This window comes from Hyperolius riggenbachi, chromosome 6 (genome assembly GCF_040937935.1).
Source record: "Hyperolius riggenbachi isolate aHypRig1 chromosome 6, aHypRig1.pri, whole genome shotgun sequence".
Taxonomy (NCBI): Eukaryota; Metazoa; Chordata; class Amphibia; order Anura; family Hyperoliidae; genus Hyperolius; species Hyperolius riggenbachi.
The window spans coordinates 360,899,859-360,926,076 of record NC_090651.1 but is presented as its reverse complement, the minus strand read 5'-3'; the positions used below and the strand labels follow the sequence as shown (position 1 = coordinate 360,926,076).

At 46.3% G+C, this 26,218-nt stretch overlaps 1 protein-coding gene across 2 annotated transcripts in view; it reads left to right on the top strand.

The window, feature by feature from the left end:
* The window catches only part of DNAJC16 (DnaJ heat shock protein family (Hsp40) member C16), a 44,162-nt gene that overhangs the window by 11,210 nt on the left and 6,734 nt on the right, over positions 1 to 26,218 (top strand). For both annotated transcript variants that reach the window (XR_011022236.1, XM_068241766.1), the window contains exons 3-14: positions 912 to 978; positions 4,006 to 4,342; positions 9,999 to 10,183; positions 10,285 to 10,389; positions 10,898 to 11,056; positions 11,178 to 11,308; positions 11,698 to 11,878; positions 18,905 to 19,087; positions 19,853 to 19,929; positions 20,931 to 21,011; positions 21,090 to 21,188; positions 25,813 to 25,980. Coding sequence is in view for 1 of the 2 variants with exons in the window: in XM_068241766.1 (XP_068097867.1) it covers positions 912 to 978; positions 4,006 to 4,342; positions 9,999 to 10,183; positions 10,285 to 10,389; positions 10,898 to 11,056; positions 11,178 to 11,308; positions 11,698 to 11,878; positions 18,905 to 19,087; positions 19,853 to 19,929; positions 20,931 to 21,011; positions 21,090 to 21,188; positions 25,813 to 25,980 (1,773 nt within the window). In the remaining variant the exon portion in view is untranslated. The remainder of the gene's footprint in view (positions 1 to 911; positions 979 to 4,005; positions 4,343 to 9,998; positions 10,184 to 10,284; positions 10,390 to 10,897; positions 11,057 to 11,177; positions 11,309 to 11,697; positions 11,879 to 18,904; positions 19,088 to 19,852; positions 19,930 to 20,930; positions 21,012 to 21,089; positions 21,189 to 25,812; positions 25,981 to 26,218) is intronic.

Genomic DNA, 26,218 nt, shown 5'->3' with positions numbered 1-26,218 from the left:
TCCAGTGTGGTGTGCCAGGATTGGTCTGCTCGAATGACTCATCCACTGTGGTGTGCCAGGATTGGTCTGCTCAACTGACTCATCTAGTGTGGTGTGCCAGGATTGGTCTGCTCGAATGACTCATCCACTGTGGTGTGCCAGGATTGGTCTGCTCAACTGACTCATCTAGTGTGGTGTGCCAGGATTGGTCTGCTCGAATGACTCATCCACTGTGGTGTGCCAGGATTGGTCTGCTCAACTGACTCATCTAGTGTGGCGTGCCAGGATTGGTCTGCTCAACTGACTCATCCAGTGTGGTGTGCCAGGATTGGTCTGCTCGAATGACTCATCCACTGTGGTGTGCCAGGATTGGTCTGCTCAACTGACTCATCCAGTGTGGTGTGCCAGGATTGGTCTGCTCAACTGACTCATCCAGTGTGGTGTGCCACGATTGGTCTGCTCGAATGACTCATCCAGTGTGGTGTGCCACGATTGGTGTGTCAAATGGCTCATCCAGTGTGGCGTGCCAGGATTGGTCTGCTTGAATGACTCATCCAGTGTGGTGTGCCAGGATTGGTCTGCTTGAATGACTCATCCAGTGTGGTGTGCCAGGATTGGTCTGCTCAAATGACTCATCCAGTGTGGTGTGCCAGGATTGGTTTGCTCAAATGACTCATCTAGTGTGGTGTGCCAGGATTGGTCTGCTTGAATGACTCATCCAGTGTGGTGTGCCAGGATTGCTCTGCTCGAATGACTCATCCACTGTGGTGTGCCAGGATTGGTCTGCTCAAATGACTCCTCCACTGTGGTGTGCCAGGATTGGTCTGCTCAAATGACTCCTCCACTGTGGTGTGCCAGGATTGGTCTGCGTGGTGTTTATTGCCCGTGCTGATAATCACATTTCTTACTATATTATTACCCTTCTGTTTCAGGCATCCGGATAAAAACAAGAATCCAGGGGCAGAAGACAAGTTTATCCAAGTCAGCAAAGCCTATGAGGTAACTGAAGGGAAATGATTTTTTTTTTTTTTTTTTTACATTATTCAGAGCATTTTTATTTTACCAATATTTAAAGACTGGCGGAAAATGCCGTAAAAGCAACCAGAGGTGTGAAACCTATGGAGGCTGCCATATTTATTTCCTTTTACTAAATACCAGTTGCCTGGCTGTCCTGCTGATCTTTCTGGTTAGTGGGGTATAAATCACACACCTGAAACAAGCATGCAGCTAATCTTGTCAGATTTGTCATAGACATCTGATCTGCTGCATGCTTGTTCAGGATCTATGGCTGAATGTATTGGATGCAGAGGATCAGCAGAACAGCCAGGCAATGTGCATTAATTAAAAGGAAGTAAACAGGTCAGCCAAATCCCTCTCACTTCAGGTTCCCTTTATCCTCCCTGGCGATATGATTATTTCCAGATTTTAGGGTGTGAAAGTGGTGCAATTTTTTTTCACATGCTTTCAGACCTTAAACCAGGAAAAAAATATATATCACTGAGATCTACGGCAGCCCTGCACATTACTTACCTCCCTGAGATCTAGCACTGCAATTCTCTCTTCGTCCTCCAGGTGGCAATGTACTCTTATAGTGAGATAAGTTTGTCGCCATGATGACAAACTGCGATCTCATCTGAGGGCTCTAGAGCCTTCAAGAACCGGAAGAAGAATGGCTGCCAGTGTCTGTATGAAGAATGACTGCAGGCTCTGCACATACCTCCCGGTGGCTACCCAGAGTCAGGCTCGGGATTACCGCTCCTGGCTTCCTTTTTACACCCCGAGCCTGATTAGGCGTTACCACCAAGGAGGTTAAAGCACACCCGAACCAAGGCAAAGCTCCCTAAGGTAAGCGCAGAGGTGCACTCCTGCTCCACATACCTCTGTGTAATGTCCGTTCTCCTCCTCATTCCCCTGGTCTTTTTAATCATTCCTTAAAAAATCTGACTTTCGGCTATACTCAAATTTTTAGATAAAAAGAGGCGGGCTTACTTTGATGTTTCCTCTTATCATCAGGAGAGAACATAGCCGTAAGCCAAAGGTCACATATTTTACGCAGTGGTTACAGAGACTTGGGGGGGGGGGGGGTCAACAAGGAGGGAAACTGACCACGCACCGCATTATACGGAGCATGGACGTACCTCTGTGCTTAATTTAGGCAGCTTTGCCTCAGGTCACGTGTCCTTTCACTTCTTCACCAAAATAGCGAAAGATCTACAGTACAGCCTTTAATGGTAATTCATTTGCTTTAGAAATATATTGTGCAGGCTGTGTTTTGAAATGCAAGGGAAAAACCCAGGGACGGTGGAAAGGGACATGTGGGAATGGGTCCTAACTTGGTGTATGTCTCTCTTCGCCACCGCATGATTTGGGCACCAGGTGGTGCCGCAGCTAATAAAATATCAGTGATTTTAAACTGGACCTGAACTCTTGCACAGGACAGAAGGAAAACATAGAAATCCCCCCCCCCCCCTGTATGTATTTAGAGAGTTTAGTCCTTGTCTAATCCCCTCGCATCTGTGACTAATCTGAGTGTAATTAGATCTCTTAGCTGAATGCCTCGACAGAGCAGTTAACATGTTAACCCTATGTCTGCTTCCATGAAAGCAGGAAGTAGACACACTGCAGATTTATTGCAAGATTTGAATCAGCTGTAACAAAGAAATGTTTTGGAGTTAAAGTGGACCTGAACCTTGCACAGGACGAAAGGAAAACATAGAGAAATGCACCCTGTGTGTATTTAGAGAGTTTAGCCTGTTTAGTTTCCTGTCATTTATGTCTAATCACAAGTTGTAATTTGATCTCTCCCCTGTGTCGCATGACTGCCTATGGCAGATAAGCCCATTTGAAAGCACAGGAATACCATGGAAAACCTCCTAACCCCGGCATCCAAACGACTGCTAGTTGTAGCCGATCATCTACGATTACCTACAACCATAAATTCCTAGGAAGCAGCCAATTGTCTACTAGACATATTGGGTGCCCAAATCGCCACTTGGGCGCCTGACTACTGATAATTAATACAAATGTCTATTAGACAAGGCTGCCGATCCACACACCTAAATGACTTAATTCAAAGGGCAATGGCTCCAGGGCCCCCGACCTCTCCAGAGGCCCCTGTGTCGCCGGACCCTACCATGTTCACTCCCACGCTGCTCCCCAGGGTCGCAGCACACTAGCTGCATGCTCACTTGTTCCAGTGGCAGCGGCTGCACCGTCCGTGCAGTCTTCAATCACGCTGTCCGCCTCTTCTCTGTCCGGTCCGTGTTTACACGTAACGTGCACCGGATAGATAAGAGGCAGACAGCTAATGTGCAAGGACCCTGGAAAGTAGTAGGGAAGGGGGGGCTATCATGGGAGGAGCTATGGGAGGGGGGTAGGGGGCCCACCATTTAAGTTTGCCCCGGGGCCCCTTAAACCGTCCCTGCTGATTCGCCAAGCTTGGGTCCATTTTAACCCTCCTGGCGGTTTGCTGAAAATCCGCCAGGGGGCAGCAAATCCATTTTTTTTAAGAAAAGATTTTTCTTTTTCATGTAGCGAGACAAAGTCCCCCCAGCCCCTCAAAGAACGGGATCTCCTAGAGGGCTTCCCCCGTCGCCATGACGGGATGACGTCATCGACGTCGTGGCGTCAAAGGGGACTTCAATCCACCCCATAGCGCTGCCTGGCACTGATTGGCCAGGCAGAGCACGGGGTGCTCAGCACGGGCTTACCGCCAGGGAGGTTAAATATCCAATGATCCGCTACCATTCATTTTGTGAAGCTGTCCAGCAGCAATGATGGGGTGCTTTCTTTTGCGTAAGCAATCTACCTGCTTGTAGAGGAAAAGGGGGGAACCTTGGAATAGGGATATGGTTTATCTTGTGGGGAGTCATTTCTCTGAACACAATTTCCTTCTTGCCAGTCATTTCTCCTACAGATTCTTCTATCTCAGGTTTTGTTGCAGTTCATTGTAATCCATGTTGATGTGTGTTTTGTCACTTTTGTAGTAACAGGTCATGTGTGTAAATGTAACCAATCATCTTCCAGATCCTCTCCAACGAGGAGAAGAGAGCCAACTATGACCGGTACGGCGACCTCGGAGATAACCAGGGCTACTCCCAGCAGCAGCAGCATCACCACCACTTCCGACACTTCCATGACAGCTTCTACTTCGATGAGTCCTTCTTTCACTTCCCCTTCAACTCTGAGCGGCGGGACTCCACGGATGAGAAGTACCTCCTGCAGTTCTCCCACTACATCAACGAGGTGGTCCCAGACAGCTTCCGCAAGCCCTACCTCATCAAGATCACCTCTGATTGGTGCTTCAGCTGCATCCACATCGAGCCCGTATGGAAGGAGGTGGTGCAGGAGCTGGAAGGCCTGGGTATGCCTGATCTCTGTTCTGTTTATCCCAGGAGTTTACTACACCATCCAATCCAACACAATCATTGTCTGGTACACCTTGCAGTATGACTGACAAATAGCAGTTTGATTAATCCATCCTATGTCATAATAGTCATGTCGCTGCCTTCTCCTGTGTCCGTGCGTTGTGCCTTGCACTCATGCATGGCAGCAGAGGCAGACGAGCGCAGGGGGACGCATGGGCATTCAGGAGCACCGACATATGCACGTGCATTCAGGCGCTGGAGCGGCGGCTGGTAGGGGAGGTTGAGGGGCAGAGAGGGGATTGTATACATGGCCTATTTAACCTTTTAAAGAGACACTGAAGCGAAAAAAAATGATGAGATTATGATTTGTATGTGTAGTACAGATAAGAAATAAAACATTAAGATCAGATCCATCAGTCTAATTGTTTCCAGTGCAGGAAGAGTTGAGAAACTCCAGTTGTTATCTCTATGCAAAAAAGCTATTAAAGCTGGCCATACACTGGCCCGATTTGCGCCCGTTTCGACAGCAGATTCGATCACTGGGATCGAATCTGCTGCCAATCGTTCACGCTACACGCCGAATTTCGATCCATTCCGCCCGATCGCGCCGTGCGGAAAATAACCGTCGATCGCCCGCGGGTAAAGAGCGCATCGCTAGCGGCGTTCGAGTGCCCGACGACCGACGCAATAGAGCCGCATACATTACCTGCTCCGCCGGCACGACTCCCGGGTCTCCGCTCTTCTTCTCCGTCTCCGCTCTGGTCTCCGGCATGCTTCCCTTCTTCCTGTCCCGGCAGGAAGTTTAAACAGTAGAGGGCGCTCTACTGTTTAAACTTCCCCCAGACAGGAAGAAGGAAGAAGTTAAGCCTGCTGGACCTGGAGACCAGAGCGGAGACGGAGAAGAAGAGCGGAGACCCGGGAGTCGCGCCGGCGGAGCAGGTAATGTATGCGGGCAGGGGGAGCGGCGGCAGCACGACCACCACAACAGATTGTGAACGGTTTCAGGCTGAAATCGGTTCACAATCTGTTTGCAGTAAAGGTAGCCTTACGATCCCTCTCTGATCAGATTCGATCAGATAGGGATGTATCTGTTGGTCGAATCTGATGGCAAATCGACCAGTGTATGGCTACCTTAGCTCTCCGGCTAACTTAGTCGTGGAGAGGGCTGTTATCTGACTTTTATTATCTCAACTGTAATTGAACTGTTTACTTTTCCTCTGCTAGAGGAGAGGTCATTACTTCACAGACTGCTCTGAAAGACTCATTTTGAATGCTGAGTGTTGTGTAATCTGCACATATTATAGAATGATGCAATGTTAGAAAAAACACTATATACCTGAAAATAAAAAGATGAGAATATTTTCTTTGCTGCTAATCTTCTAGTAATTATTCATAGTACACAACCAATTCATTATATCATATATTTTTTTCGCTTCAGTGTCTCTTTAACTGCTCGTATGACATTAAATACAATCACCATGTTGTCAGTCATAAATGAGGAGGTATCAGTCCATTTCAGATCACACACAATCCTTTTTCAAGCATTGAAACTGTAACAATGCAGTAAAATGCTCCTATGAAAACTGTACCCCATACATCGACAGATAGATCAGCAGATAGACAGATCTCTCTTTGCTTGAATCTGATTAGAGAGAGATCTGATGGCTGCTCATACACCACAGGCCGATTCCCGATCAACTTCAGCAAGAAATCGTTTGGGAAAGGTTTTTTTTTTACAACGCCTTGGCCGCTGTCCCCGTCACACTTGTGAGTCTGTAACTCTGTTGGATCGGTCGTGATAAGCAGAATGCAGAGTGAGTAGTCGCCAGTTCCATTATTTATAAGTGAGAAATGGGGGCATAGTGATGTGTAAGAAATCACCAGACGGTGATTATTATGCAGTTAATTTGTAAGGACCAAAACCAGAAAATCCCACTACAATTGACAGTGTTGCCCATATACGTTGCAGGAGAGGCAGTCCTACTTTCTACAGAAGCAGACACAGCAATGGGACTTGAAACACCCAGAGTAAGGGCCGTTTCCACTAGAGGGTATGCGTTTTCTGCATGCAGATTCACATACCTATAATAGTCTATGGGCCTGTTTCCACATGTCAGGAAATCTGTGCGGTGGAGTGTGTAGAAAAAATCTGCACAGAATTCGCACACCGCAAGGCTAGTTTCGAGCTGTAATGTAATTAATAGGAAATTTGCGTGCGTTTTCGCTATGCAAATTTGCCTACGTTTTCACGTTAAATTAATGTAAAAGCACACCGACCCTGACATGGTTAAATTCGCATACGTACAAACAGATGCAAATTTTTAACGCGTTTTTTGTTTTAAAATTCGCACACAAAGACATACGAATTTGCATCTGTGTGTAAATTCGTTTTTGCGTTTTACGCAACGGAATCGCACCGCACTAGTGGAAACGAGCCCTAACAGATTGCCCAGCAAGCTCATGGTAAATCAGGACTCCTAGGGGTGTGTAAGGGGCTGAAAGAGATTAAAAAACCTCCATACTAAAATCCTATGCAAAACAGAAGTTTGCCTTCTTAATAGCTTAGTTAAAGTGGATCCGAGGTAAACTTTTACACATTGCATAATTGTGTTCCTTTCCTATTGTTTATAGGGCGTTCCTCAAGCCAAATACTTTTTTATTTTTAATACTCTAATTCCCTATAAACTAAACAAGCCTCGCCCACAGCTCCTCCAGCGCCTTGGCACTTTGAGACTCATGTAGCAAGGGCTTATGGGAGCTCAGTCTGGGCAGAAGAAGGAGGAGGTATTACTAGCCAGAGGATTCAGGAGGGGGGGGGGGGGGGAGGGGAGTGGAGTTTTCACAGGCTGAGGGGTAGAGATGTAGAGCAGCTTGTCTATGTGTAATGAAGATAAGCAGAACATGGCTGCTCTCATTGTATAACAGGAAGATATAATCATAAACTGTTGAAGCTGTTTACAGCTAAATTTGTTGTGTAAACCATCTAAACTTCAGATAAGATATACATATATAGACTAGTTAGTTTTTTTTAGTTTTTCATCTCGGATCCGCTTTAAAGGGAAAGAGGCGCCCTGGTATGTATAAGCCCCCCCTCTGCACACTGCAAATCCGATTTTCCCTGGATGCTATTAAAAGAAAAACGCAGAAAAAACGCAGCATGCAGTAACGATTAAAAATCGTGAATCAGAATTGCATGTTAAAATTGATTTACAAATCGCAAATCGGAATTGCATGTAGTGTGCAAGAGGCCTAAAATGGATTAAAACCAGTTTAAAATTGAAAAAGGTGAGTTGGCTTACCTCAGTAATGAAACAAATCATTTTATTTAGCACAGGCATCGCGTTTCGCGGGTCTCAACCCGCTTCCTCAGGCCAATCACATTGCAATTAGAAGAAAAACCGATAGCAAAGGGAGCTTCTTTTTTTTAATATTTGTATTTTATTTTTTTTTGCCTAGAGTCCTGCGACAGCCCTCCAACTCTCTCAATAGCTTCTGTGTTAAGAAGGCAAACTTCTGTTTTGCATAGCATTTTAGTAAGGAGGCTTTTTGGTCTCTTTCAGCCCCTTACAAACTCCTAGGAGTTTTGGTTCACTGGTGAGCTTGGTGGGCAGTCTGTACTGTGATTGCTGTGACTGATGCAGTGTATTTCGCTGTCCCTGGTGCTGAAATCCTTTCTCGCCATGGACCTCATATGTATTCATTACAAACATTTCTGTGACCGTCTTTCATGAATGGTTGCTTCTTAAAGTGACTGTGTTATTGGAAAGCTGCATGCTCAGTGGCCTTCCCGCCTTAGTGCTGCTGCCTTCTGTCTTTCATTGAGCCATGCTTACCCGCGGCAAGTGGCCGGCTATGAACTCTATCGCTAAAATGCTTCTTCCTCTCCATGTGACAGCTTCCTTGCCTGGGTATTGGTGCAGAGCCCATTCTATGTAGCCTCCATGATTGGGAGAGCTGGTGTTTTATGGGCAGGAGGTGGGCGGGTCTGATACAGAAACCAGGAAGTCCAGCCAAATTCACACATGGTCAATGGGATGCTATATTCACTGACTTGCATGCAAATTTACTGCAACGCATTCGAAGGGGGGGGGGGGGGGCACAGAAGCTCAATAGGAGCCTAATAGTGACAGAATCCATTTCTGCTGAGGTTTTATGGAAGTGTGAATCCTGACCTGCTGCACCAACCTTACACTCCCAGCCAGCCCCATCACTCAAATGGTGCCACACCGACCCAATGGCAGAGCTGACATAAAAGCCTGGCAGCCCTCGCAGTATGCAGTGTGTGAAACCGGAGGATAAAGACAACCCAGAGAATCCCCCATGAGGAGGTGGACTAATCGAAAACCCTTTCAGATATCTACTAACTACTGTTAGAGACAGCAACATAGGAGAAAAGTAATTTATAGCACATTTTACTCTGGAGTAAATGTATTTTTTTTTTTTTTATTTTATTAAGGGCTCTTTCACACCAGAGCCCTTTTTTTGGCGTTTTAACGCAAAGTCTATACTTTGCGTTAACCAAGGTAAAAGGAAAGTCCATAGACTTTCATTTTACTTTTCACACCTGAAGCTGCGTTTCGATGCGTTGCGGTACCCGGGAGCATTTTATCGTTGGGAATCGGCGTTTCCCGTTCGGGTTAATTAATTACCACCGCCGCTACTCAGCGTCGCACTGCAGATTCCCGACGACACGCCACAACGCGTGCAGCAGACTTTTTCCTGCACGCTTTTAAAGAGAATCTGTAACGTCAAAACGTCCCCTGGGAGGTACTCACCTCGGGTGGGGGAAGCCTCCGGATCCTAATGAGGCTTCCCACGCTGTCCTCCGTCCCTCAGGGGTCTCGCTGCAGCCCTCCGTGCAAGATGACATCATTATTTACCTTCCCGGCTCCTGCGCAGGCGCTCTGACGGCTGTCGGCTCTGAAGTAGGCGGAAATACCCGATCGCCGTCGGGTCTGCTCTACTGTGCAAGCGCAAGTTTCCGGCGCCTGCGCAGTAGAGCAGACCCGACTGAGATCGGGTTTTTCCGTCTACTTCGGAGCCGACAGCAGCCACAGCGCCCCCGCTGGAGCCTGCAAAGGTAAATATTGAAGTCACAGTCGGGTCTGTCGCCGGCTGTTCGGAGGGCTGCAGCGAGACCCCCGTGGGACAGAGGACGGCGTGGGAAGCCTCATTAGGATCCGGAGGCTTCCCCCACCCGAGGTGAGTACCCCCCAGGGGATGTTTTTCATGTTACAGAGTCTCTTTAATGTGTAACCGGCCTTATGTGTTTTCATGTATTTTAAATGTTTACAATTTTTTGCGATAGTGGTGCTTTAAAGTCTGATCTTGGAACGGGGAAGGTGGGGGCGGTGATAGAACGGGAATACTCTAATGCTAGGTACATGCCATGCAATTTCCTGTTCGACTGGTCAAATCGTAATTTCCGACTTGTCCGATCGGCTTTTGATCGATTTTGTGCAGTAGTGATCTGAAAATCAACCTGTTATCGATTGGGAGCAGATCGGACATGTCAGAAATTATCATTTCGACCCGTCGATCAGAGGAGGAATTGCATGGTGTGTACCAGGCGTAAGGGATCCAGAGCCTTCCCTCCTGTTAGGATTTTAGGAAGTTGCAGTAACAGGGCTTCTTCCTGTGTGTGTTTTTCAGGTGTGGGAATAGGAGTGGTGCATGCTGGGTACGAGCGACGCCTCGCCCACCACCTGGGCGCACACAGCACGCCGTCCATCCTGGGCGTGATTAATGGAAAGATCTCGTTCTTTCACAATGCCGTCCTGCGGGAGAACCTGAGGCAGTTTGTGGAGAGTCTCCTGCCGGGAAATCTGGTGGACAAGGTAAGGCCGGATTTACTTATCCATCCCATAAATCCTGGACAGAACAGAGCGCCATTTTCATTGTTATTATTCCTAATCTCCTCCCCCTGCTCCCTCTGCAGATCAATGACAAGAACTACGTCCGCTTCCTCTCCAACTGGAAGCAGGAGAATAAGCCCCACGTGCTGCTGTTTGACCAGATGCCTCCCGTGCCGCTAATCTACAAGGTGAGAGATCTGGTGGTCAGATTAGGAAAGTACAGACTTGATTATTACATTTATTTTAGTTACAGGGATGACCCTGAGGAATAATCTGATCAATTTACCATTAACTGTGAGTGCAAATTCCGCGCTGCTAGCTGAACCCTAACTGCTCTGTCCCTCCAGTATTCTTAAAGGGAACCTTAACTGAACGGGGGATAAAGAGTTTCACTTACCTGGGGCTATTACCAGCCCCCTGCAGCAGTCCTGTGCCCTCTGAGCCACTCTGGAATCCTCCGGTCCCCCGCTGTCACTTAGTTCTGTTTTTGACGACTCACCAGTCGGCTGGCCGCCATGCGTATTATTGGACGCATTCCGAACGCGTTTTACGCATTGCGGTCCGCAACAGCGCTAATTGCAGTAGGCAATGGCCATCTCCATATCACTCTTCCCTTGGTTACACTTTCATTTTCACTGCATTTTTTTTTTCTTTCTGCTGAGAATCTGAGCTTGCTGTTTGCTTTGTCCCTGACAGCTCACCGCCTTTGCGTATAAAGACTATTTATCCTTTGGCTACGTGAACCTCGGCCAGAGAGAGGCTGAGCAGATGAGCAGTCAGTACAACATCAACATGTACGCCCCGACCATGCTGGTCTTCAAGGAGCACATCCACAAGCCAGCCGACGTGGTGCAGGTAAGAGCCAGAGCCTCTCTGGGAGTGAGATTCCATCCTCCGGCCACTAGATGGAACCGCTGAGCTGTAATCGCTCTATTTTTATCCTAAAGTTTTTCTCTTTTATAATAATTTCTTCCAGGCTCGAGGAATGAAGAAACAAGTTATTGACGACTTCATTTCCACAAATAAATTCCTTCTGGCTGCCCGGCTGAGCAATCAGAAGCTGTTCCAGGAGTTGTGTCCAGTGAGGAAATCCCACCGTCAGCGCAAGTGAGTCCAGCAGCGTCAGACGCTGATTCTATCTTTCCGGAACTATGATTGGAAGGTTTATCCATTTAAAGTGTAGCTAAACTGAGAACTACTTCTCTGCTCTAAAAGATTGGCCACAGCATGATAACATTTATGGGGAAAAAATCATCACAATGGGGATCACGTTCTGCGTGATCATTTAATTTAAAATGTGTTTGCTATCGAGTGGTGCAAGGTGGTGAAATAAATCATGTGCCAAAATCAATATTTGACCATGGAAGTTTTGATCAGTAACGCACCTGAAATAAATATGGCAGCCTCCATATCCCTCTCATGTCAGGTGTCCTTTAAACTCTTGAGATGCATCCCCCCCCCCCCCCTTTACACTGACGTGTCGCTCTGTATTGCAGGTATTGTGTTGTTCTGTTCACCGGGGAAGGTGAGCCCTTCCGCAAGACCTACGAATCCTTCCTGGGCTTTGCATCGGCCAATACCAAGGATACCGTCAGATTTGTCCACGTGTACAAAGACCGGCAGCGAGAGCTCACCAGCGCCCTGCTGGGGGAGGATATACACGCCGCACATTCCTCTGTACGTATAGGAAAATCTATATCCCTGTATGTGTAATGCTCTGGCCCCCTTCACAGATTCTTACAGCTTATTCACACTAGGGAGAAGCAGGTTCCCGCGTATTGTACCCCAGCATACAACCACCTCTGCTTTGCTTAGCCAAGCCCCCAAAACAATGCATACAATCATTATAAACAAGTTATAGGCTCCACTGCTCTGTAAAAACACAATTTTAATTTTTATTTTTTTTTTATACAATAATCATTTTGAACACGAATAGTAATCCATTCATCCATTATGGGCATTGTAGAGGGGGTGATATTTGCGCATGGTGCACACACTGTAACATGTAGAGGGGTTGATATTTGCGCATGGTGCACACACTGTGGCATGTAGAGAGGGTGATATTTGCGCATGGTGCACACACTGTGGCATGTAGAGGGGTTGATATTTGCGCATGGTGCATACACTGTGGCATGTAGAGAGGGTGATATTTGCGCATGGTGCACACACTGTGGCATGTAGAGAGGGTGATATTTGCGCATGGTGCACACACTGTGGCATGTAGAGAGGGTGATATTTGCGCAAGGTGCACACACTGTAACATGTAGAGGGGTTGATATTTGTGTATGGTGCACACACTGTGGCATGTAGAGAGGGTGATATTTGCGCAAGGTGCACACACTGTAACATGTAGAGGGGTTGATATTTGTGTATGGTGCATACACTGTGGCATGTAGAGAGGGTGAAATTTGCGTATGGTGCATACACTGTGGCATGTAGAGAGGGTGATATTTGCGCATGGTGCACACACTGTGGCATGTAGAGGGGTTGATATTTGCGCATGGTGCACACACTGTGGCATGTAGAGGGGGTGATATTTGCGTATGGTGCACACACTGTGACTTGTAGAGGGGTTGATATTTGCGCAAGGTGCACACACTGTGGCATGTAGAGGGGTTGATATTTGTGTATGGTGCATACACTGTGGCATGTAGAGGGGTTGATATTTGTGTATGGTACACACAGTGTGACATGTAGAGAGGGTGATATTTGCGCATGGTGCACACACTGTGACTTGTAGAGGGGTTGATATTTGCGCATGGTGCACACACTGTGGCATGTAGAGGGGTTGATATTTGCGCATGGTGCACACACTGTGGCATGTAGAGAGGGTGATATTTGCGTATGGTGCACACACTGTGACTTGTAGAGGGGTTGATATTTGCGCATGGTGCACACACTGTAACATGTAGAGGGGTTGATATTTGTGTATGGTGCATACACTGTGGCATGTAGAGAGGGTGATATTTGCGTATGGTGCACACACTGTAACATGTAGAGGGGTTGATATTTGTGTATGGTGCACACACTGTGGCATGTAGAGAGGGTGATATTTGCGTATGGTGCACACACTGTGACTTGTAGAGGGGTTGATATTTGCGCATGGTGCACACACTGTAACATGTAGAGGGGTTGATATTTGTGTATGGTGCATACACTGTGGCATGTAGAGAGGGTGATATTTGCGTATGGTGCACACACTGTAACATGTAGAGGGGTTGATATTTGTGTATGGTGCACACACTGTGGCATGTAGAGAGGGTGATATTTGCGTATGGTGCACACACTGTGGCATGTAGAGAGGGTGATATTTGTGCAAGGTGCACACACTGTGGCATGTAGAGGGGTTGATATTTGCGCATGGTGCACACACTGTGGCATGTAGAGAGGGTGATATTTGCGTATGGTGCACACACTGTGACTTGTAGAGGGGTTGATATTTGCGCATGGTGCACACACTGTAACATGTAGAGGGGTTGATATTTGTGTATGGTGCATACACTGTGGCATGTAGAGAGGGTGATATTTGCGTATGGTGCACACACTGTAACATGTAGAGGGGTTGATATTTGTGTATGGTGCACACACTGTGGCATGTAGAGAGGGTGATATTTGCGTATGGTGCACACACTGTGACTTGTAGAGGGGTTGATATTTGCGCATGGTGCACACACTGTAACATGTAGAGGGGTTGATATTTGTGTATGGTGCATACACTGTGGCATGTAGAGAGGGTGATATTTGCGTATGGTGCACACACTGTAACATGTAGAGGGGTTGATATTTGTGTATGGTGCACACACTGTGGCATGTAGAGAGGGTGATATTTGCGTATGGTGCACACACTGTGGCATGTAGAGAGGGTGATATTTGTGCAAGGTGCACACACTGTGGCATGTAGAGGGGTTGATATTTGTGTATGGTGCATACACTGTGGCATGTAGAGAGGGTGATATTTGCGCATGGTGCACACACTGTGACTTGTAGAGGGGTTGATATTTGCGCATGGTGCACACACTGTGGCATGTAGAGGGGTTGATATTTGTGTATGGTACACACAGTGTGACATGTAGAGAGGGTGATATTTGCGCATGGTGCACACACTGTGACTTGTAGAGGGGTTGATATTTGCGCATGGTGCACACACTGTGGCATGTAGAGGGGTTGATATTTGCGCATGGTGCACACACTGTGGCATGTAGAGAGGGTGATATTTGCGCAAGGTGCACACACTGTGGCATGTAGAGAGGGTGATATTTGTGTATGGTGCATACACTGTGGCATGTAGAGAGGGTGATATTTGTGCATGGTGCACACACTGTAACATGTAGAGGGGTTGATATTTGTGTATAGTGCACACACTGTGGCATGTAGAGTGGGGATATTTGCGCAAGGTGCACACACTGTGGCATGTAGAGGGGTTGATATTTGTGTATGGTGCATACACTGTGGCATGTAGAGAGGGTGATATTTGCGCATGGTGCACACACTGTAACATGTAGAGGGGTTGATATTTGCGCATGGTGCACACACTGTGACTTGTAGAGGGGTTGATATTTGCGCATGGTGCACACACTGTGACTTGTAGAGGGGTTGATATTTGTGTATGGTGCACACACTGTGGCATGTAGAGTGGGGATATTTGCGCAAGGTGCACACACTGTGGCATGTAGAGGGGTTGATATTTGTGTATGGTGCATACACTGTGGCATGTAGAGAGGGTGATATTTGCGCATGGTGCACACACTGTAACATGTAGAGGGGTTGATATTTGCGCATGGTGCACACACTGTGACTTGTAGAGGGGTTGATATTTGTGTATGGTGCACACACTGTGACATGTAGAGGGGTTGATATTTGCGCATGGTGCATACACTGTGGCATGTAGAGGGGTTGATATTTGTGTATGGTGCATACACTGTGGCATGTAGAGAGGGTGATATTTGCGCATGGTGCACACACTGTGACTTGTAGAGGGGTTGATATTTGCGTATGGTGCACACACTGTGACTTGTAGAGAGGTTGATATTTGCGTATGGTGCACACACTGCGACTTGTATAGAGGGTGATATTTGCGTATGGTGCACACACTGTGACTTGTAGAGGGGTTGATATTTGTGTATGGTGCACACACTGTGACTTGTAGAGGGATTGATATTTGTGTATGGTGCACACACTGTGACTTGTAGAGAGGCTGATATTTGCGTATGGTACACACACTGTGACTTGTAGAGGGGTTGATATTTGCGTATGGTGCACACACTGTGACTTGTAGAGGGGTTGATATTTGCGTATGGTACACACACTGTGACTTGTAGAGGGGTTGATATTTGCGTATGGTACACACACTGTGACTTGTAGAGGGGTTGATATTTGCGTATGGTGCACACACTGTGACTTGTAGAGGGGTTGATATTTGCGTATGGTACACACACTGTGACTTGCAGAGAGGGTGATATTTGCATATGGTACACACACTGTGACTTGCAGAGAGGGTGATATTTGCATATGGTACACACACTGTGACTTGTAGAGGGTTGATATTTGTGTATGGTGCACACACTGTGACTTGTAGAGGGTTGATATTTGTGTATGGTGCACACACTGTGACTTGTAGAGGGATTGATATTTGTGTATGGTACACACACTGTGGCATGTAGAGGGGTTGATATTTGCGTATGGTGCACACACTGTGACTTGTAGAGGGTTGATATTTGTGTATGGTGCACACACTGTGACTTGTAGAGGGTTGATATTTGTGTATGGTGCACACACTGTGACTTGTAGAGGGATTGATATTTGTGTATGGTACACACACTGTGACTTGTAGAGGGGTTGATATTTGCGTATGGTGCACACACTGTGACTTGTAGAGAGGTTGATATTTGCGTATAGTGCACACACTGTGACTTGTAGAGAGGTTGATATTTGTGTATGGTGCACACACTGTGACTTGTAGAGGGGTTGATATTTGTGTATGGTGCACACACTGTGACTTGTAGAGAGGTTGATATTTGCGTATGGTACACACACTGTGACTTGTAGAGGGGTTGATATTTGCGTATAGTGCACACACTGTGACTTGTAGAGGGGTTGATATTTGCGTATGGTGCACACACTGTGACTTGTAGAGGGATTGATATTTGTGTATGGTACACACACTGTGACTTGTAGAGGGGTTGATATTTGCGTATGGTGCACACACTGTGACTTGTAGAGAGGTTGATATTTGCGTATGGTGCACACACTGTGACTTGTAGAGCGGTTGATATTTGCGTATGGTGCACACACTGTGACATGTAGAGAGGTTGATATTTGTGTATATTGCACACACTGTGACTTGTAGAGGGGTTGATATTTGCGTATGGTGCACACACTGTGACTTGTAGAGGGGTTGATATTTGCGTATGGTGCACACACTGTGACTTGTAGAGGGGTTGATATTTGCGTATGGTACACACACTGTGACTTGTAGAGGGATTGATATTTGTGTATGGTGCACACACTGTATCATGTAGAGCAGTGTTTCTCAACATTTTATTGGTATGTACCCCTTTTAAAAACTTGTACTCGCCGAGTACCCCCTAGCATAGTAAACCTTATCACAAGTACCCCTTGACAAATAAATATTTAATCGTAGTACATAATAATTGGTTCTAAACAATTTCCAAACATTTACTATCACTTTTAATTAGCTAAAATACTAATTTGGTGTTGTTTATGTAGGATTTATTATTTTCTAAAACTCTAAATTTGTTATACTTGGTTAAGTATATCAAGCAGGAGTACCCCCTGGAACCATCAGACGTACCCCTTGGGGTACGCGTACCGCATGTTGAGAACCTAGGATGTAGAGGGGTTGATATTTGCGTATGGTGCACACACTCTGACTTGTAGAGGGGTTGATATTTGCGCATGGTGCACACACTGTGACTTGTAGAGAGGTTGATATTTGCGTATGGTACACACACTGTGACTTGTTGAGGGATTGATATTTGTGTATGGTGCACACACTGTGACTTGTAGAGGGGTTGATATTTGTGTATGGTGCACACACTGTGACTTGTAGAGGGGTTGATATTTGCGTATGGTGCACACACTGTGACTTGTAGAGGGGTTGATATTTGCGTATGGTGCACACACTGTGACTTGTAGAGAGGTTGATATTTGTGTATGGTGCACACACTGTGACTTGTAGAGGGGTTGATATCTGCGTATGGTGCACACACTGTGACTTGTAGAGGGGTTGATATTTGTGTATGGTGCACACACTGTGACTTGTAGAGGGGTTGATATTTGCGTATGGTACACACACTGTGACTTGTAGAGAGGTTGATATTTGCGTATGGTGAACACACTGTGACTTGTAGAGGGGTTGATATTTGCGTATGGTGCACACACTGTGACTTGTAGAGGGGTTGATATTTGTGTATGGTGCACACACTGTGACTTGTAGAGAGGGTGATATTTGCGTATGGTGCACACACTGTGACTTGTAGAGAGGTTGATATTTGTGTATGGTGCACACACTGTGACTTGTAGAGGGTTGATATTTGTGTATGGTACGCACACTGTGACATGTAGAGGGGTTGACATTTGCGTATCTTGCACACACTGTGACTTGTAGAGAGGGTGATATTTGCACATGGTGCACACACTGTGACTTCTAGAGAGGTTGACATTTGCATATGGTGCACACACTGTGACTTGTAGAGAGGGTGATATTTGCACATGGTGCACACACTGTGACTTGTAGAGAGGGTGATATTTGTGTAAGGTGCACACACTGTGAATTGTAGAGAGGGTGATATTTGCACATGGTGCACACACTGTGAATTGTAGAGGGGTTGATATTTGTGTATGGTACACACACTGTGACTTGTAGAGGGGCTGATATTTGTGTATGGTGCACACACTGTGACTTGTAGAGAGGGTGATATTTGCGTATGGTACGCACACTGTGACTTGTAGAGAGGGTGATAATTGCGTATGGTGCACACACTGTGACTTGTAGAGAGGGTGATATTTGCGTATGGTACGCACACTGTGACTTGTAGAGAGGGTGATAATTGCGTATGGTGCACACACTGTGACTTGTAGAGAGGGTGATAATTGCGTATGGTGCACACACTGTGACTTGTAGAGAGGGTGATATTTGTGTATGGTGCACACACTGTAACATATAGAGGGGTTGATATTTGCATATGGTGCACACACTGCGACTTGTAGAGAGGGTGATATTTGCGTATGGTGCACACACTGTGACTTGTAGAGAGGGTGATATTTGTGTATGGTGCACACACTGTAACATATAGAGGGGTTGATATTTGCATATGGTGCACACACTGTGACTTGTAGAGAGGGTGATATTTGCGTATGGTGCACACACTGAGAAATGTAGAGGGGTTGATATTTGCGTATGGTGCACACACTGTGACTTGTAGAGAGGGTGATATTTGCGTATGGTACGCACACTGTGACTCGTAGAGAGGTTGATATCTGCGTATGGTGCACACTAGGGTTGTAGAGCTGTTGATATTTGCGTATGATGCTCATACTGACATTTGCATATGATGCACACACCAGCTTCCTGAATGAACAGAGAGGGGGTATTATTGACAAGGGTGCAGTATACGCCCACACCCCAGATTTGCTGTTCTGTTGGTCAGCATATGACTGGTATCCATTCCTTCCTCCTGCCAGGTGTCGGTCCTGGAACGGAGAAATTCTGCAGGCAGAATCGTCTACAAGACTCTGGCTCACGTCTGGAACGGCAATGAGGAGAACAAGTTTGCTCTGCTGGATTTCCTGGACCGCTTGAGGAAAGACCCCGCCCTGCTGAATTCTGAAACCAACCTGGCCGACCTCAACGACGAGCTGGCTCCGGTAGGTTCTCCGCATCTTCAGTACAATGTATAGCAGAAGCATGTGATCAGTCTGATCAGGTGACAGATATGTGAGGCTGTGATTTGCCGGTTATCGTTTCTGCTTTAGCTGTACTCGGGAAACAAAACCAACACATGATCAAGTTCTGCCAATCAGAGCCCTAAATCTCTATCGCTTGATCACATTTCCCCATGATATATAGTGTAATGGTGCCCATTCCTTGCTTGATTTTCCACCAAGCAATTAAAGAGGAACTGTAACAAAAAACAACAGCTCCTGGGGGTTACTTACCTCGGGAGGGGGATCCTGATGAGGCTTCCCCATCCTCTGCGCCCTCCAGAATCCAGCGCTGGCAGACCTCAAACAGCGGCAATGTAAATATTTACCATCCCCGGCTCAAGCACAGTTGCAGTAGAGGCTTTCCGATGGGCTCTGGCACAAACACCCAAACTCAATCGGCTATTTCCACTGAAGCCCATCGGAAAGCCGCTACTGCACTGCAGCTGGGAAGGTAACTATATTTACATTTCAGCTGTTTGTGGTCTGCCAACGCCAGATCCTGGAGGGAGGAGAGGAAAGGGAAGCCTCAGGATTAGGATTACCGCTGCTTGGCACATCATCCTACATATCTTCTAGCACTTCACAGAGGTAGATGAATGCATATGTGTGTAACAGAAATAATTGTTTTATAAATTAAATGGTACATTTTTTTTTTTTTTTTTTTTTTTTATGGACTCCTATGTAATGTTCACTTCCTGTGTTTAGGTTTTCTTCCTGCGCTGGATCTACACCGCCATTGACTATTGGTCAGATGTCTGGGAGAGCATGCTCCATAACAACTGGTACGTCCTTCTGATTGAGTTGAGATCCTGTGTAGCGAAGCAGGTTATTTTGGCGCTCTGGTAACCCATAGACAGCAATATGTCTTGCTGCTCTGCCGGCAATCAGGCGGTAATTTGGGTGGTGATAAATATCTGGAATAGGCGGCCGGCGACAGATAAATTTAGCGGTAAAGGAGGTGCAGAAATTGCGTGAGGAGGCAGTTAGGGTTAGGCATCGGTAGGGCTTGTGTGAAAGCAGGGTTAGGCATCATCAGCAGCGACAGCAGCGCTGTTTCGGTCAATGGACCTTTCTCAAGCTACATAAGATAAATGTCACGCTAACACACATACAATACATCTTTAAATAGTACCTCTACATACCACCAATCAGATTCAAGATCCCCCAACCAATCAGCTGTCGCTGCTGATGATGCCTGTTATGCTACTTTTAATCCAATAAAAGAGCTTTGATACTACAGATGGTGCTGACTTGACTGTGGAGTAAAATATTGGTAAAAATTACAGATATTGTATTGAAATTAGGCACCGATGTTAGTGGAATAATGGTTATTCTACCAATATTCCACTAGCGGCTTTCTCTGACCCCCCCTTTTGAATGTACGCTCCATGTAGACTTAGTCATACTAGGATTTATGACTAGAGTTGTAAAACTATGTTATGCTGGATACACACGGTTCGTTCCCGCACTCGATTCCCGTCGATTCGTTTATTTCCGACATGTCCGATTCGCGTTTCGATCGATCGTTAGGTCGATTTGCCATACTTTACATGGCAATCGACCTAAAAATCATCGAAATGCGCTCTGAAATGTTCAGGAATAATCGATTTGTCGGGAATCGAGCGGCGCATTTGATGCGGGAACGAATCGTGTGTATTCAGCATAAGATGTTTACATAAAAACACGTATTCTAACGCCAATTAATCAATCTCCTTTCTCTGTCTCTCCCCCTCTGCTTTCCTCTGCAATCTCTACCCCCTCCTTCTGTGTTCTCTTTGTGCAGGAGGGAGATGATGCCACTATTGTCCTTGATCTTCTCGGCTCTCTTCATCCTGTTCGGTACGGTCATAGTCCAGGCATTCAGGTGAGCACCAGAGACAGTAACTGTATTGTGATCAGTTCTGTGTAGAAGGTTTCTCTGATGGTTGTTGCTTCCATGCAGTGACTCCAGTGACGAGCGGGACTCTGTTCCTTCTGATAAACAAGAGCCAAGTGACAAGGAGAGGAGCTCCGAGGCCAATTACACCAAGGAGAGCACCAGGTAAGGCCAACGCAGGTATCAAGTCTGATGGGGGGGGGGGAGGGGGGGGTGTTCAGTGATAGTTCTAGAAGAGTCTAAGAAATTGAGGTGGATGACAATAGAGCTGGGACAGGGTGTCACTGATGGCTGTAAAGGATCTGGGGGGAGGTAACTGAAATGTATAGTAAAGAGGAAGGGGTGGTACTGATTTATTATTATTATTATTATTATTGATTTATATAGCGCCAGCATCTTCCATGGCGCTGTACAAGCATACAGGGTAAAAAAATACAACATAAACAATACAATAGTTAATACAAGACAATGGTGGATTACCGCTGATGCAAGCAACAAATCGACTACATATATTTACACGGGTGGGAGGTGTGTACATACATTACACAGCATTGTGAGACAAAGGGGAAGAGAGCCCTGGCCAAAAGGCCTTACAGTCAAAGGGTTAAGGTATAGGACAGTAGGTAAAGGGAAGCTGTGTATGGGGTGGTAGAAATGGTGAGTCCACAGCAGAGTCCAGCATGGGGGTCACTGATCTCCATGTTTTTTTTTTTCAATTGCATTGATCGTTGTTGTAAAGTGTTAAACTGAATGGAGCCTCAGACCGGTAAGCAAGGACCATTTCATTTGTGGCCACAAATAATCATTTTTAAAATGCCATACTGTGAGTCAGTCTTTGCTGGTGTGGTCTATGGTGAGGCAGGGGGTGTCATGGGCTGCCTCTCTCACTGCCTTCCCCTGTGCCTTTTGACGGGGGCGTGGCCATGTTGCCTGTTATCCAATCTCCTGCATCAGTGCACAGAAAGTGGTGTAGTCCAGGGAGTGGTTTGTCTCAAAGAGTTCACAATCACACGTGTCTGCTTTCTTTGGTAATTTTTTGTGGTGAGGGGGCAGCAGAGATCTAAGCCTGGAACTCACTAGCTTTTCTAAGGATTTGAAAATCTGTTGCTAATGTAATGCTATGGGTGTGATCCCACTTGAGCATTTGATTTTATAAACATCAACTGTAGCATTGCAAGAGCTTTACAAATCACAAGCGATTACAGAAGCGCTGCTAGTGGATCTCAGGCCTTAAAGAGAAACTCCAACCTAGAATTGAACTTTATCCCAATCAGTAGCTGATACCCCCTTTTACATGAGAAATATGATTTTCACAAACAGACCATCAGGGGGCGCTGTATGACTGATTTTGTGCTGAAACCCCTCCCACAAGAAGCTCTGAGTACCGCTGTACTCTGGGCAAACTGCCACAATGTAACAATGTTCACAGACAGGAATTAGCTGTTTACAGCTGTCTCTAACAGCCAAAACAGCTAGGAGCAGCTACATAACCTGCCCACAGTAACAATGTCACCATGTAATAAATGTCAGAATGTGAATCTGGGAGAGGAAAGATTTTACAATGAGCAAACACTGACTAAATCATTTATACATAATTATGGTAAAAAAATGAAGCACTTTTTTTACTACCTTATTTTCACTGGAGTTCCTCTTTAAAGAAATTTTGGTGTTGACTTTTCAAATTTAAACTTTGGTTTCATGCTTTGACGGTCGGTCAGCATCTAACCCCACTTATTTGTCTTGAGCATGCCCTCATCCTCTCCCGTCTCGACTACTGCAATACCCTCCTGTCAGGCCTGCCTCTGAACTGCATCACCCCCCTTCAATCCATCATGAACACAGCAGCCAGACTAATCTACTCCTCCCACTGGTCTGCCTCCATGACTCCCCTATGCAAATCCCTCCACTGGCCCCTGATCCGCTTCAGAATTGGCTTCAATATCCTATGTCTGGCCTACAAATCTATACACAATTCCTGCCCGACCTACATCTCTGACCTGGTCAGCAGGTACACACCTGGCCCCCAACTTCACTCTTTCAACAACCTCCTCCTGACCATCCCACACACTCCCATGCAGGACTTCACTAGAGCTGCCCCCATCCTTTGGAACTTCCTCCCACAGCCCATCAGACTTGCCCCCTCCTTCAATACCTTCAAACAAGCCCTCAAAACTCACCTCTTTTGGCAGGGGCCTCCTTCCTTGTGTATCATACTTGATTGTACACTCTACCCAGTGAATAATGTGAACTTGTATCTATATATATAATAGAGTAAGTGCCTCAACCTTCGAGCAAGAAGAAGAAGTACTTTGCATTAGAAAATGTATGCGTGCTCAAACACCAAGTTTAAGGCTTCTTTTCCACGGACTGTTGAGCTGTGTGCTCAGCAAGCTGTTACCAGGCAGCAGCAAGCTGTTACCAGGCAGCAGCAAGCAGTTACCAGGCAGCAGCAAGCAGTTATCAGGCAGCAGCAAGCTGTTACCAGGCAGCAGCAAGCTGTTACCAGGCAGTAGTGAGCAGTTGTAAGAGTTTGAGAGTCATTTTACTGCCTATCAACTGTCCTCTGAAAAGAGCCCTACCCTAGCAAGTCTGGCTTTACAAATCTGGCCTAATTGGCTATTCATGAGGCAATGCTCATGCAAATTTGCTTTTGCATGCCAAACTATGCAGGGTCAAAAAACCAATACCGCTCGGGATTATCGCCCAGGAGGTTAAACCAGGTGTGTATGAGGATCTGCAGATCTCATAGACTGTGAATGCATTTTGCAGGAATGGATTTTTTGCAGGAACAGATCTTTTGCAGATAATGATCTTTTAAGTGTGTACGGGCATCTTTGTGTGCAGCATCTTGCAAAGATTTTATCTGATGGGGAGTGCAGCTCCATAGAATAGACTGTGTAGGTATGGCTCTCATACTACATAGAAAGGGGTAAGATTGGTCTGTGATCTTGCATTTTCCAAAGACTTTTATCTCAAGTGTGTATGAAGCATTAAACTTGGTGTTTGAGCACGCATAATCTTTCTCACTGAAAGCATTTTTTGCAGTTGTATCCTTTGGAGGCAGGTTGTGGATGGCTTTCTCTGGTCGTGTGAGCCAGAATCAGAATCAGAATCCCCGAAGTGAGTTGTCTGCGCCTGTCCCCCCCCCCCCCTCCCCCCCTCTCTGGAGTGTTGTATGTGAGCCAGCTCTGAGCTCTAAAGCTCGGGGTGACCCATGCTTCACTCCTTTCTCATGTGGTGCGGTGCCCCCCAAGTTAGTGCGCATGAAGCAGAATGCAATGGATGCTAAAGTGCCTGGTTTTAATATTGGAGGTGGGTGCAAACTGCTCTCCCTGGCGCTGGCCATGCTTAGGGGGGGAGTCGCCTGCGGCACCTAGCCTCCCCTTCCGGGGTGCCGCTGTGGTTCCCAGGCAGTGAGAGAGCCTGGGACCCCGTGGTCCCCCCCGGTTGTATAAAAAGGGGGTATTGGGAATCCTCCCCGTGGCGCTCCTGGATAGTGCAAATGTAGCATGAACTAATTCCCGCAGGGCGACCGCATTGTGGTATTAGTTTTTTGACCCTGCATAGTTTGGCATGCGAAAGCAAATGCATATTTGCATGAGCATTGCCTCATGAATTGCCAATTAGGCTTAGGGTTAAACTTGGTGTTTGAGCACGCATACATTTTCTCATGGAAAGCCTAAAGGTGGGTACACACATCAGATAAAAGTCTTTGGAAAATGAAAGATCACAGACCAATTTTACCCCCTTCCATGTAGTATGAGAGCCATACTCTACACAGTCAATTCTATGGAGCTGAACTCCACATCAGATAAAAATCTTTGCAAGATGCTGCACACAGAGATGCTGTACACATGCAACAGATCAGTATCTGCAAAAGATCTGTTACTGCAAAAAATCAGTTTCTGAAAAATGCATTCATAGTCTATGATAACTGCAGATCTCATGCTGGGCATACACGGTACGTTTTCTACCATATAATCAAGCCGCTGATGGCTCGATTGATAATTTCCGATGTGCTCGATACCGGCGGGCAGGACAAAAGAAGAAACAAGTGGAAGATAGGAAAGCGCCCGCGGGGACGAGCGGCAATCGACCCAGCGGCTCGATTACACGGTAGAAAACGTACCATGTATGCCCAGCATAATACACACCTTGTTTGACGGACATTCATCTGCAGATCAGACCATCATCTGCAGATCCAAAGATCAATCCTGGCTGATCTGATCTGCAGATGATTGTCCGTTAAACAAGGTGTGCATGAGATCTGCAGATATTGACTATGAATGTATTTTGTAGGTACAGATCTTTGGCAGGAACTGATCTTTGGCAGATACTGATCTTTTGAAAGTGTACAGCGTCTGTGTGTGCAGCATCTTGCAAAGATTTCAATCTGATGGGGAGTTCAGCTGAATAGAATAGACTGTAGGTGTGGCTCTCATACTACATGGAAGGGGGTAAAATTGGTCTGTGACCTTTGATTTTCCATAGACTTTTATCTGATGTGTGTACCCACCTTTATTGTTCTTGCTTCAAGGTTGAGGCACGTACTCTATTAGATAGAAGATGCGGCGTATGCTACGACGCGGGTCGGCTAGTTGGGACTAATACTCCACTGTATGACCTGGCATTGTGTATGTTATTGCTAATTACCTGTATTGTGTTGTCTGTCACCCCTATTATCATTGTCTGTAACCTTATTTATTGTACAGTGCTGTGTAATATGTTGGTGAAATATAAATTCTATAAATAATAATAAAGCATAACCTGTCCTGTGTCTCCTCCGCAGGGTGCCCAGGAAAGGGTTTGTGGAGGTGACGGAGCTGACGGATGTGAATTACATGAGTAACCTGGTGAAGCTGCGTCCCGGTCACATGAACGTGGTCCTCATCCTCTCCACCTCCACCAAGGCCAGCCTGCTGCAGAAGTTTGCCCAGGAAGTCTACATGTTTACAGGGTGAGCGCAGGAAACTGTCCCTCCTTACAGCCGCCCATAAACCGCTTTTTACCGCTAATCGCCAAAGCGCTATCACAATTGTAACTATATGGCAGTGATCTCAGTGCCACGATTGCCCCTGACCGTGGGCGTGTCGCATGCAGCGTTTTGCTGCGATGCTTAAAGCACTGATCTCGATCGTTGGGAATCGCAGGAGTGTACAGTGATTTTTACCACGCAAATCCTGGTAAAATGTGGC